Here is a 12,163-nt window from a genome sequence, read left to right on the forward strand (position 1 = left end):
TTTTTGTTTAAATGCTGGTAATATATGCTGTCCCTTTTTAAATAAATAAACTTGTAAACTTGTCAGCAGTGTACTTGGAGGAGCAGCAGTGATTAAAATGGCTTCCGGAATGGGATGGGGTTTGTCTTTATTGACCAGAGTGTCTATAGTATTATAATAACTACTGTAACAGAGGTAACTTTCACATGCCAAGATGATGAGGTGGAGCTGAGCTCTGAAATGCTTCCTCTTAATTATAACTGTGTAAAAGTATGCATGCAGCAGATTGTGTTCTTGGTATACTTAAGCAATAAGCCACAAGAGGCCATGGCTTTGTGTTCAATTTATTACGGCTAAGGGAGTTGGAGCATAACTTGAAGTGGAGTATATGATTACACTGTGCAGGGCTGGTTCTAGTCTTTTTTTTTTGCCCTAGGCGGGCCGGGCACCCCAATTACTTTTTGGGCATTTAGAAATTGCCATTTGTAAACATAGCGTCAGAGATGATTGAGCACAGGTGATATAGTACCTATATATAACACAGAGTTGCTGCTTTACTTTGCTCCATGTTCTAATTCTGTGGGACTTTTGGGTGCTCCTGACACCCACAAGACAAGTAAGGAAACCTCTAGGAAACCGCCTTGTCTGCCTATGCCGAGCGCTGGCCCTGACACTATGTACGAGAATGCGGATGGTATGGATGACTACATGAATTGTGAATATGAGTAGTACATGACTAAATGGTGTATATATAGCCTGGTCCTGACCATCCCATAATACTACCATTTCATTTCGTATTTCTGGTCTGGCATTTGTTTGCTCTGAAGCGATTGTAGGAAGCAGGAAGTTAGCACTCAGTTATGGTTTGAAATTATTGGACACCTCTCACCCAATCGCTGGCAGTTACTCAACAACAACATAGCGCAGACCAATGGCTCTGGCGCAGATGTGTATGTCATTGTCACGAGCGTCCTCCCCCTTTCGTCCCCACGTGGGGGGTGTATTCGATTATTGGCTGTTTTCTGGGGGGGCGTTGCGATCAAAATTCTACTGCTCCAGGCACTCCACAGAGAAGCACGGCCAGACTACAGTGGTGGAGCCAAACCTTTGGCGGAAGTACGTAGGATGGCTCGCGAGGCTAGTGTATATAGTCCTACGTATGAAAATAGATGTGAGAAGTTAAGTTCAGTGTATAAATACATTAAATGCTACATGAGTATATTTGAGTATATGAGTGATCGATATGAGAACATGAATGATGTTTTGGAGTATCATGTGTGTGAGTTTGTGGGTGTATAAATAGATTTCCACTGTGACATGGGTGTTGTTGATAAGGAAACACAGTCAAAACCATAACCACTTCTGTACTTATGTATGGTGTTGACAGAATGTTTTTATGCTGTGTGTGTGTGTGTGTGTGTGTGTGTGTGTGTGTGTGTGTGTGTGTGTGTGTGTGTGTGTGTGTGTGTGTGTGTGTGTGTGTGTGTGTGTGTGTGTGTGTGTGTGTGTGTGTGTGTGTGTGTTGTGTGTATGTTTTTGATGTTTTTTGTCCTGCCAGAGACTGCAGATGTAAATTAGCATGCAAAAAGATGTAAAAAGGCTAACTTTGGTAGCCTACAATGCACAGAATGGCAACATTTATGTTGAAATTGAATTGACTTGAAGGAGGAGGAGGGTAGAGTAAACTCACAGGGGCACCACGGGCTCCAGCGGCTCCAGTTGCACCAATAGGACCATTCTCTCCCTGCAGGGCACAGAGGAAGACAGGGGCGGACAGGTCAGCATCAGGATAAAGGCTAACACACACTATGAATAACAGTACAACTGCAGAGCCATAAGAACACATGATAATATTCTTTGATATCTTAAAGGGTCAAACTATTGTACTAAATTAAACTAACTAAACTAAACTACTAAACTAACAGTACAACATGCAGAGCCTTTATTAAGCTATTTGGATGTTACAACTTATACTGATGGATGGGACTACTAATGTATGGTTACACCAAAGATTCTCTATTCTAATGCATTTAGATTGTCTTTGGTTACACTACAGACACATATAAAAGAGTGGCATGCTGCACAACGGACACTAATTCTAATTTGCTGATTTCCACAACAGTATATTAGAGTACCATCTGCTGACAGTGGCATCTCACCTTAGCTCCGTTGGGGCCAGATGGACCAGGAGGACCAATGGGGCCAGTCAAACCCTGCAGGGGGAACACAGACACGACATGCATCATGGGATTGGATTGGTAAATGCCATCTATGAAGGTACATGAATGTTGTTGGAGAATCGCAGCCACAAAATGGCCAAATGTTGTTGGTTTGACATGGCAGGTGCGTCACTTACTCTTGAGCCATCCTTTCCGGGAGCACCCTCAGGTCCCTTCTCTCCGTTGTCACCCTAGAAAGAAGGACAGCACAGACATTTAGCATGGTGTGCCTTTGTAACAGCTAATTTGATACAACTATTTGGTGATAAGTACTAACAAATTGGATTTCAGTTTTCAGGGTTTCAGTGTGGTGAATGAGTAGGTTGGTTCAGATGTGCCTATGTTGTAGACTTCTCAAAGAGTACAAGAAGTTGAAAAGTTGTCTCTGGTATGATGGAGAGAACTAACGTGTACATTTCAACTTACTCTGTCACCCTTGGCTCCAGAGATGCCACCAGCTCCTCTCTCACCGGGCATTCCCTGCAGACCAGGAGGTCCCTGGGCACCGGCATTTCCAGCAGGTCCAATAGCGCCCTAGAAGACCCAGACATGGTGGAATGGAAACAACAAACAACAGCAAATTATGCTATGCTTTATAATGCTATAAACAGTACCCAAATTATCTAGGAGATCATCTGAAGGAGATTTGCATGAGAACCTTGAGAGTGCAGGACTAAAGTAAGGCTATAACAAGTGATGGGCAAAATGGATTAATTAGATACAATCTCTGGCTACATATTCCAAATGACCTTGTTTTACCTGTCCAATTCATCCAGGTGATCATTCCATCAGCCAATCGCCTGGCTGAATTGGACAGGTAAAACCAAGCCATTTGGAATATTTGGCACTGGATTGCAACAAATGAATCCATTATGCGCATCACTGGATATGACAAAGCAGTAGATGTATAGAGAGTGAAGGCATAAGTCATGGGGAGATGTAGGGGGGTGATGCCTGTTAAGAGTCCACGATCTGTCTTATAATACCAAATCACCACACTGCACTTTTAACATTTTGTAATGTCTCCTCACTGATCAGCTCTTTTGTGCTGCTATGATGTGATTGTGTGAGAATGTCATCTTCCTGTGTGCATGAGGCATATGTTTATACATGATGCATGTATGATGTGTGTGTACAATTTGCACGTGCTACTCTTGGCCTCCAATTCCTTCATTGTGAATACAATGTATTTATTCAACTCCTCATGTTGACATACCAAATCTGTGGAGAGTTATTACAAGAGTCACTGTACATAGAGGACAGGATTACTGGAGAGGACTGGGGATTGGAAGTTTCATTTGAGAAAGATTTGAGAGGCCCATCAGTGGTTCTACCATTTCAAAATATAGACATAAATATAGGCAAAATACACAACATGGGGTCCTTTTGAATTGTTTTCATTGGTATTTACTATGGTGGAGCTGACTGCTGACCTACAATGGGCAAACTTGGTGAAGCACTAGGCAACTGCCTAGTCTGGTTATTGGTAAAACTGGCACTGGAGAGGCCACAGAGATGGCTTTTTGCTGCAAGGAACCAGGAGGACAGATAGAGGGAGGACAGATAGAGGAACAACAGACACAGACCAGAACGATCAGGTGTCATCTTGGTGGTGAGATGGTCTTACCTTGGGTCCATCAGTTCCGGGAGTTCCAGGAAGACCACGGGGTCCCTGCAGACCCTGAGCCCCAGCACCTCCTCTCTCACCAGGGAAACCACGCTCGCCCTGAGGGGGGAGAAGAAGAAGAAGCAGGGAGGAGAAGAGGTTAAACATTGGTAGCATTGTAAATCAATAATGGGTTACACATGACTGGCATGGTGAAATTATTGTGTCCTGGAGACACATATACAGGTTTTTCAGGATTTTGAGATTTTAGCTGTTTTATTAACTATGTGGGTATGTTAGAGCTGAATGAACACATTACAATGCAAGGGGAGGGTCTTGGCTTTTAAATGCAACTCTTTTCATGTTTTCATCGTGCTTCGGAGGCTGAGATATTTAGGATTTAATAGGAAGAGGACACCCTTTCCCAAAAAGGGCTTAGGACAAAATGGGTTAATCCAAATGATGCAACTAGGGGAGCTATTGTATGTTATGGGGAATTGGCAATACAAATGGGGAATATAATGCATGCCCCACTTGTTTGTATATATCATCCCATGTGCATGTTTTATGTTTATTCTTCTCCAACATGTTAGGTGTTCATATGGATATGGTCTCAATGATACCGTGTCTATTGTACTTCTATACACTTCTGTACTTCTGTGTACTGCTATATGCCCATTGTGTTGAATTGATACAAAGGGAATATCTAGCAGAGTCAAACTCCTTGTATATGTAAATGCACTTGTACAATACAAATAAATGATTCAGATAGTGATTATGGTTGATTCTGGCTCTCTGAAACTCACTCTTGGTCCAGCGGCACCATTGGGTCCAGCCTCTCCAGGAACTCCCTAAAGACAGAGAACAAAGGTCAGAGTTGAGGGGTCAGAAGGAAACAAGAAAAAGAAGAAGAAGAAGAATAGGAAGTCTTAGAAAAACAATAGGGTCCTACTCATCTTTGGTGCTCGGGCCCTAACAATGCAGATTTGAACACTCAAACCATACTTCACTCTATACTTTACTCACACTATATTATATAAAATACATTTATAAATGAAATTACATTTGCAATGAAATTAAATGACCTGCCACAACCTAACCCTAAAGGTTATCACCTGGTCATCAGGGTACAAACAATGCAATTATGACGATCAAGACTATAGCGACCTATTATCTTTTCTTGCAATGGCAGTGGTTCAATGTGCTTCAAAAATTTGACAAAAGACAAGGCAGGCTCTGCTGAAGAGAGATTTGTAAGGATCATCTGGAGATTCTCACCGTGTCACCAGGCTTGCCAGCCTCACCAGGGGCACCAGTAGGTCCGGGCAGACCCTGCAGAGAGGGGAAGAGGATTCATTAACCCAGGATGACCTCAGCTTTGCATACAGCCCCAAGTGTTATGGTGACCAACTACTGTATGTAAATGGAGAAGATTACTTAGCATGACCTCTACTTTGTGTACAGTGCACCTTGTCCTTACATTATACATGGAAGCAACTACCTGTAGTAGCTGCAGTGAGTGTTTAATGTAGGTATGCCTAAAACTAGGCTAAGGCCTCTTGATGTACTATGTGATTTACAAACTGTACTATGTAGTAGGGCTTGATTATGCATGATTATGGTTTCTTATGCACTGCAGCCTGATCAATGTTGCATTGTGCATTGACCAATTACCGTATTTGCAGTGTGTATACAGTAGTAATCATCTAAGTACCGGTAGACGTGTATCTGATGTTCTATGAGTTATGGTATAGAAGGTGATTACAAGATGCCCCCCCCCTGCTTTTTACACAGTGTTCCCTGAACAATAAGAATAACAGTGTCAATATAACTCTTAGAGAGTTGATGAAATTGGTTCTGTTCCAGATAACATTTGATCCTAGTAAAGCATTTGATCCTCAAAAATAGTGTAATTTTTACTCTGTGGACAGTGTAACATTTTCAGAGTTAGTTCTACGAAATATTGTGTAAATATAAACAATCCAATGTGAGGAAGTATTACACTGGCCACAATTCAACACTGACTTTTTTGGCATAATTTAACTCTCCACATTGTTGTAAATACTCCATCTGGATTTACTATATAATACTCTGAATAAACATTGACACCCCTTTTTTCACTGTGCACAGTGTGTTGTGTTAGATCCGACAACACCTTTCAGATAAGTAAAATTAAGACTAAGTTTTCCTGTGCTAGTAGGCTTGATGCTATTAAATTAGGCAATGTTACGAACACTTCCAGAATCATCTTTCTCTATGGATATTGTTATTGTGTTGTGTGTGTGTGAATGCGTGCATGAGTGCATGTGTGTATGTTGAACTTTCTCCCGCAAACCCCCGACAATTGGCGCCGTGCGGCAGCCTCCAGAGCTGGTGCATGATTGTGGGAAAGTGTGTAGGTATGTGTGTATGTGTATTTTGAAAGTGCTTTGAGACAACTTTAGTTGTGATATTACGCTATATAAATACAGGTTGTATTGTATTGTATTGTATTGTATTGTATTGTATTGTATTGTATTGTATTGTATTGTATGGTATGGTATACTATCTGTAGACATTGTCTTTATTAAGGTAGTCCTATCCAATGGTATATGTGTTATGGTATGAGATGATTTAATAGGTCACCTGTCACATATTAAGAAAACTATGTGTTATGGTACAGAGGATGATTTAACACCATGCTTATTACAATGAACCCCACTTTTCAGACTGTGTAATGCTCTGTTGATTTCTATTTTCCATTCCCCTAATTTCCTCCATTCCTTTTTGTCCTGCACATGACCACAGCAAGGTAGGATGTGCATACAGCTACTCTGACTAAAATGTTGGTAGCAAAATAATGTGCGCCATTCCACAAGTGGAACACTGCAATAGTTATTGAAAAGTTAACTACAATAGTACTACACTACCATAATATAATTCATAATACAGTGATTTCATAATCACTGTATTAACGGGTTAAAGTCACTCACCTGGAAGCCAGAAGGTCCAGCCTGACCCTGTTCTCCCCTCTCTCCAGCAGGGCCCTACACAGAGCACAGACACATACCAGGTTAGATTCTCTTGTGTCTTTTTTAATCAGGGCAACAATCTTTCAAATACTGTATATACCATCATGTACATATGCACATGCAATATGTAGTAGAGTTGAGAGTGATACTCACAGCAGGTCCAGGGGGACCAGAGGGTCCAGTCTCACCATCCTTTCCAGACAGACCCTGCAGGAAGAAAAGACAGACATTGAAGAATGTGACCAGCTGAACTATGGCTTGTAATATAATATAGTACGATATGTAATATATTGAATATCAGAGTATCAGAGTAGAAAAGAGTATCATTACTTACTCTCAGACCAGGGGCTCCAACAAGTCCCTTCTCTCCAGTCTTTCCAGGCTCTCCCTGATTTGGAAGAAAAAATACAGTTTAGGGCAGAGAAAGGTTAGGGGACTTGCTACCATATTTTAACCCCAAATACAATGAATATTCACTTGAGGGACAATTGAAAACTGGACTCCAAGCACCCAATTTTACAACACCTTTTTACTCACTACACCTTTTTACTCGACTTTCTCTCTTTTTAAAAATTAATTCCTCCGGAGACACTCACGTTAGCTCCCTTGGGTCCGGGGAATCCCATGACTCCAGGCTGGCCACGAGCTCCCTGGGGACCAGGGGGTCCGGGACGGCCATCCTCTCCTGCGGATCCCTATAGCATGGCAGAGACCACAGTCATGTCAGGCTTCCAGCCACAGCTCAGACATACCAGGACAATGCATTGTCACAAGTGTAGAGATGCTTGGTAAGGTAACGGAAAGACATGCAGGGGAGTTCCTGCTTGTCAGTCTATACTGTGTGTGTATGAGCAGGGAGACAACACAGTGTTAGACACCACCAGTGATGGGAAACCTGAATTCATTAGTTTACAATCCAGTGCCATGTATTTGAATGAGCTGGTTTTACCTGTCCAGTTCAACCAGGTCATTTAGTATTTGTGGCACTAGGCTTATGAATCCAGATTGCCCAAACACACACAATACACACTACTCACACACATCCTCTGTAGAGGTGAGTTACTCAATGAGATACCATAGATGCAGAAACGTAACAATTCTTCATAGATTTGCAGTACATAAGTGACAGACACAGATATTGCATATGAAGGAACCAAGAGGTCTCTCAATAGGAGAACCGGATGGATGAAATATCATCTTCTCATACTTACACCAGGTCCGACTTTGCCCTGAGGACCAGCATCTCCAGGACGACCAGTGAGACCCTGTAAACAAAAGATGGGGGAGAGTGGTATTGTTATACAGCAGGCATTAAGTGCCTCTGAAACTAATATGTGCAATGCAAAGATGAAAAGACATAATGTCCAGTTTCTCAACAGATGAGCAGTGGTGTTTTACAAGGATACAACATTATTCATTTGTCACATGCATATAGATACTAGGTGAAGTAAGACATGGAGTGAAATAGGTGTTTCTCAGCCCTACGCTATAATGTGAATGTTTTGTGACTTACTCTGGCTCCGGGAAGGCCGGGCTCTCCAGCGCGACCAGGGTCGCCAGTGCCTCCCTTAGGCCCAGCTCCACCTGCAACACCACGGTCTCCAGGAGCTCCCTGCAGAAAACCAATGGGGAAGAAGAGTTAAGCAGGTAGGTAGGTACAGCACAAGGTCGGTAAGCTAGGCGGGTAGGCAGGTAGTGCAAGGTCAGTGAGCTAGGCAGGTAGGTAGGGACTGGGAAGGTAACAGAGAAACTCTACATGAGACAAAACACTAAAGAAAACATCAATAGAAATGAACGGGGGTGATTTGTAACGACAAAACGGCGTGTGCTTGCACATCTCCCACTGTTCCAGAAAAAACAGCCAATTGATCCAATCATCTTGCAAGCAAATGCTGTTCATGTGCAGTTGAAAAATATAGAGAAACAGCTGCCCAAAATAGCTGTCCAGAGGTGTTGCCAAGATGGCCGCCAAGTGGAGGGACTCATACAGACGGACTTTGGTAGGTAACTTAGGTAACACTTCTACATTCTAAGGAGGTGCACTTTTCATGCATCATAGAAGGTAGGTGTAGGATCTGCATCTGAGTATTAAGGCTTCAGTCAGATTGATTGTGTGGTAAATACGAAAGCAAGTATGCGAGTACTTTGGGATAATACTGCTTGACTTTAAACTGTGAATGTCCTCTATTGGAATTTGCTTTGAGTAAAAGTCCCTGTTCAGTGTAGGCACGTGCATTGACTTCACACCATTAAGTAGGCCTATACATATACTTCCACTTTAATTGTGCTATTTTTATTTAAGTATAATTTGTTCATTTAACTTCTTTGCTGGTATGAATATTAAAAAAAACATGCCATATTGTACAACAAATATATATATACAGTTAAGGCAACTGCTAAATGTAGGCCAATGTAATATAATGCCACAATGCATCCGATCCTACACATACAGTATGCTGAATACTGTTCTCTCATCGACTCTAATAGTTTACAATATCAGGTCATAACGGTGCATTTACAATATCACCTCATAGTGGCACGTTTTTAATAATGTTGGGTTATGGTGCATGCGTCCTGATATGGTGTTACCTCGGCCACCATTGCCCACGGCATATGTTTCCTGTTAACGATAACTTTTGAATGGGTGGACTGATTTACATTAATTATTGTGTTGCTAATGCTTCACTATTAGGTATAGGCCTATCAACTGGTAACATTATGGAAGTCAACTCTTTCAAAATGGCCACTTTTGAAGATGTCCAACGTTTGAGACACAACTTTGGAAAGCGTGAGTGGATTTGCATTACACACAAGATTTTTTAGTCTGACAATTCCCTCGCTATCTTGCTGGCTCATTCCAATCTACTGGACAACATGGACATGCTGGCCAAAATGTTCATATGAGTTTTGGAACTCATTCAGAAGAACAGAGAGAGGGCAAGAATGCTAGTCAACAAACTGAAGCTTGTAGTTTTGTTTAATAATTCACCATAGCATCACCAGATGTGTAACCATCATTAGATCAAGCTTTCGAAAGTCTTCTAAATAGTTAAGATCCAAAGTTTATTTTAAAAGACTAACAGTGATGGGCTTTGGTTGGTTCTATGGTCTACATTCGCATAATGATGAAATTGGAATTCATAGCGTCCAGTATGGTCATGTGCAATTAATAGATGGTTCCCAGACTAAATCTCATTGATTTAGGCAATAGACAGGCTAGGTTTAGGGCTTTTATGCCTTCAATGGCAGGGGGAGAGATTGACTCCATGGGAGACCACAGGGGAAGGATCGGGACATGACCATTGGGCTTCAACCCAAGTATTATGTTTATGGTATGGTACCCTAGCCCACTGATCCAAGGTACCCCTTGCACCAAATCCAGTGTGTGAAGACTATAATACATACAGGAAATTATATTTTGCATTACATTTTGAAATGCTTTCAATGTGGCTTTTTGTTTGCACCATCACTTTTGAAACGGTTCATGAAATGTACCAAATCATGTGTGGCCTGGGATATGCTTGGTGTGGAACTACATATGCAACCATGTGCAAGTGAACATATTTGCAAAAGAGCTGTCGGAGAGCTTTGCATGGTAGCCTACTGGCTGTATCATGTAGGTTGCAAATAGCCAATGGGGCTGTCATTAATATTTTCCACCATGGTTTGACCTCAATGGAAAATACTACACCGGACGCACACGCTTATGTTCCTTATCTCAGATGTGCTACCTTGTGCTAAATTGACATAGAATACACAGGGCAAAAAGGTGGTGCTCGAAAAGTACATGTGCAGGCATGCATATCTTGTAGCAAATATATCCTGGCCCTATGACTCTACATTAGATACATGAACTGATTACATTTTAGAGGTCAATGCTTTCAAGATGTCTAACTTTCAAAATGGCAAAATCTTTTTTGTGTAATAACCTTTGAAGGGGTGGACTGGTTTGCACAAAAATGTTATCACTAGGTATGTGTACTGATTACATTTGGGAGTCTTAAATTGTCAAGATGACCATATTTTGTGTACTAATCTGACGTTTGGAGAGTTTTTTTAATATACTTCTGGTAGTAGGCGACTGCATGGGCATAGCCTAGATAGCCTGGATCAACTGATACTGTACATCCTGTGACACTGTACCAAATTTTGCAAAGCTGGTTATATCTCTCATTTCCCCTCAGTAATTATCTTCTAATGAAAATCAAGTATTTGCAATGGGTCAATTAAGGCCGGTTGAAGGTGAGACACTAATTCTGTCATTGGCTCTTCTGGTAGCTAAGTCAGGACTAGACGCACTCAGAGAGTGCAGACCTTTTTTGACTTAAATTCATTATGTGTCATCAATATGATTGTGTCTTTTATGAGTCAGTCAGTAAATATAATAGGTATGTACACATCATGTTGTGTTGCCATAACAGAATTTTAGTGTTGAGTGTTTTGATTGTTATTATGACTTATGGCTTTTTTACTTTCGCCAAGGAGGTTATGTTTTCGGTCGGATTGGTTTGTCTGTCTGTCTGTCGGTCAGCAGGATAACTCAAAAAGTTGTGGACAGATTTCGATGAAACTTGGAAATGACCAAAGGAACAAGTGTTTGTTTTGATGGTGATCCGGATCATGGTCCGGAAGCAGGACATTTATAAAGATTCTCCACCATTGCGGGATAGGGTGAATTTTGATATTGGAGTTTCTAACTCCACAAAAAGAGGACAGAAAAACTTGAAAAAAAATAGGGTGTAAAATTATAGTCAAATGTTCTATCAAACAGCTTCCTTGGTGGAGGTCTGCACTCTCTGAGTGCATTTCTAGTTTAAAGATTAAAAAAAAAATGTTGTGACGTTATTATTGAAAGGACAGTGTGAGAGGGACAGGAAATGAGTGGTGGTAGAGAGTCGGGGAAGGACTGGCAAATGACCCGGGCCGGAATAGAACCCGGGTCGCTGGCGTAGTGGCCCAGTTCCCTACCTGTAGGTGACAGCAGCGGCATACATGACTGATGTTTTAATTGCTTTTTGTAAGGAATTGTTGATGATAATTGATTTTAATTTTGGTATGTGTCTGACAATCATTGCTTTAAATGTCAATAAAACAATTTGATATTTGATGGTAGATAAATGGGCACAATTTCTGAAAGAAGTTAAATTGTACTTTTATGCAAGGTAATTCAGTGTTTTAAGTGCAAATGTATGTGTATTTTCAATGCAAATTTATGTGTATAACAAATTTGTATACGGCTGATCATTTCAACTGGCAGAAACCAAGCATCCACCTACCTTGGCACCAGCAAGACCATCCTGACCGGGGAATCCACGGTTACCAGGGGCTCCCTGTCAAAAGAAGAGGCA

The 12,163-nt window shown here is 41.4% G+C and overlaps 1 protein-coding gene across 1 annotated transcript in view; it reads right to left on the minus strand.

The window, feature by feature from the left end:
* col2a1a (collagen, type II, alpha 1a) overlaps positions 1 to 12,163 on the minus strand; it is a 41,168-nt gene that overhangs the window by 11,559 nt on the left and 17,446 nt on the right. Inside the window, exons 23-36 of the mRNA XM_063220407.1 lie at positions 12,092 to 12,145; positions 8,329 to 8,427; positions 8,027 to 8,080; positions 7,412 to 7,510; positions 7,150 to 7,203; positions 6,969 to 7,022; positions 6,777 to 6,830; positions 5,083 to 5,136; positions 4,611 to 4,655; positions 3,826 to 3,924; positions 2,625 to 2,732; positions 2,336 to 2,389; positions 2,139 to 2,192; positions 1,670 to 1,723 (exon numbers count right to left, since the gene is read on the minus strand). Coding sequence (XP_063076477.1) covers positions 1,670 to 1,723; positions 2,139 to 2,192; positions 2,336 to 2,389; positions 2,625 to 2,732; positions 3,826 to 3,924; positions 4,611 to 4,655; positions 5,083 to 5,136; positions 6,777 to 6,830; positions 6,969 to 7,022; positions 7,150 to 7,203; positions 7,412 to 7,510; positions 8,027 to 8,080; positions 8,329 to 8,427; positions 12,092 to 12,145 — 936 coding nt within the window. The remainder of the gene's footprint in view (positions 1 to 1,669; positions 1,724 to 2,138; positions 2,193 to 2,335; positions 2,390 to 2,624; positions 2,733 to 3,825; positions 3,925 to 4,610; positions 4,656 to 5,082; positions 5,137 to 6,776; positions 6,831 to 6,968; positions 7,023 to 7,149; positions 7,204 to 7,411; positions 7,511 to 8,026; positions 8,081 to 8,328; positions 8,428 to 12,091; positions 12,146 to 12,163) is intronic.

This window comes from Engraulis encrasicolus, chromosome 2 (genome assembly GCF_034702125.1).
Source record: "Engraulis encrasicolus isolate BLACKSEA-1 chromosome 2, IST_EnEncr_1.0, whole genome shotgun sequence".
Classification (NCBI taxonomy): domain Eukaryota; kingdom Metazoa; phylum Chordata; class Actinopteri; order Clupeiformes; family Engraulidae; genus Engraulis; species Engraulis encrasicolus.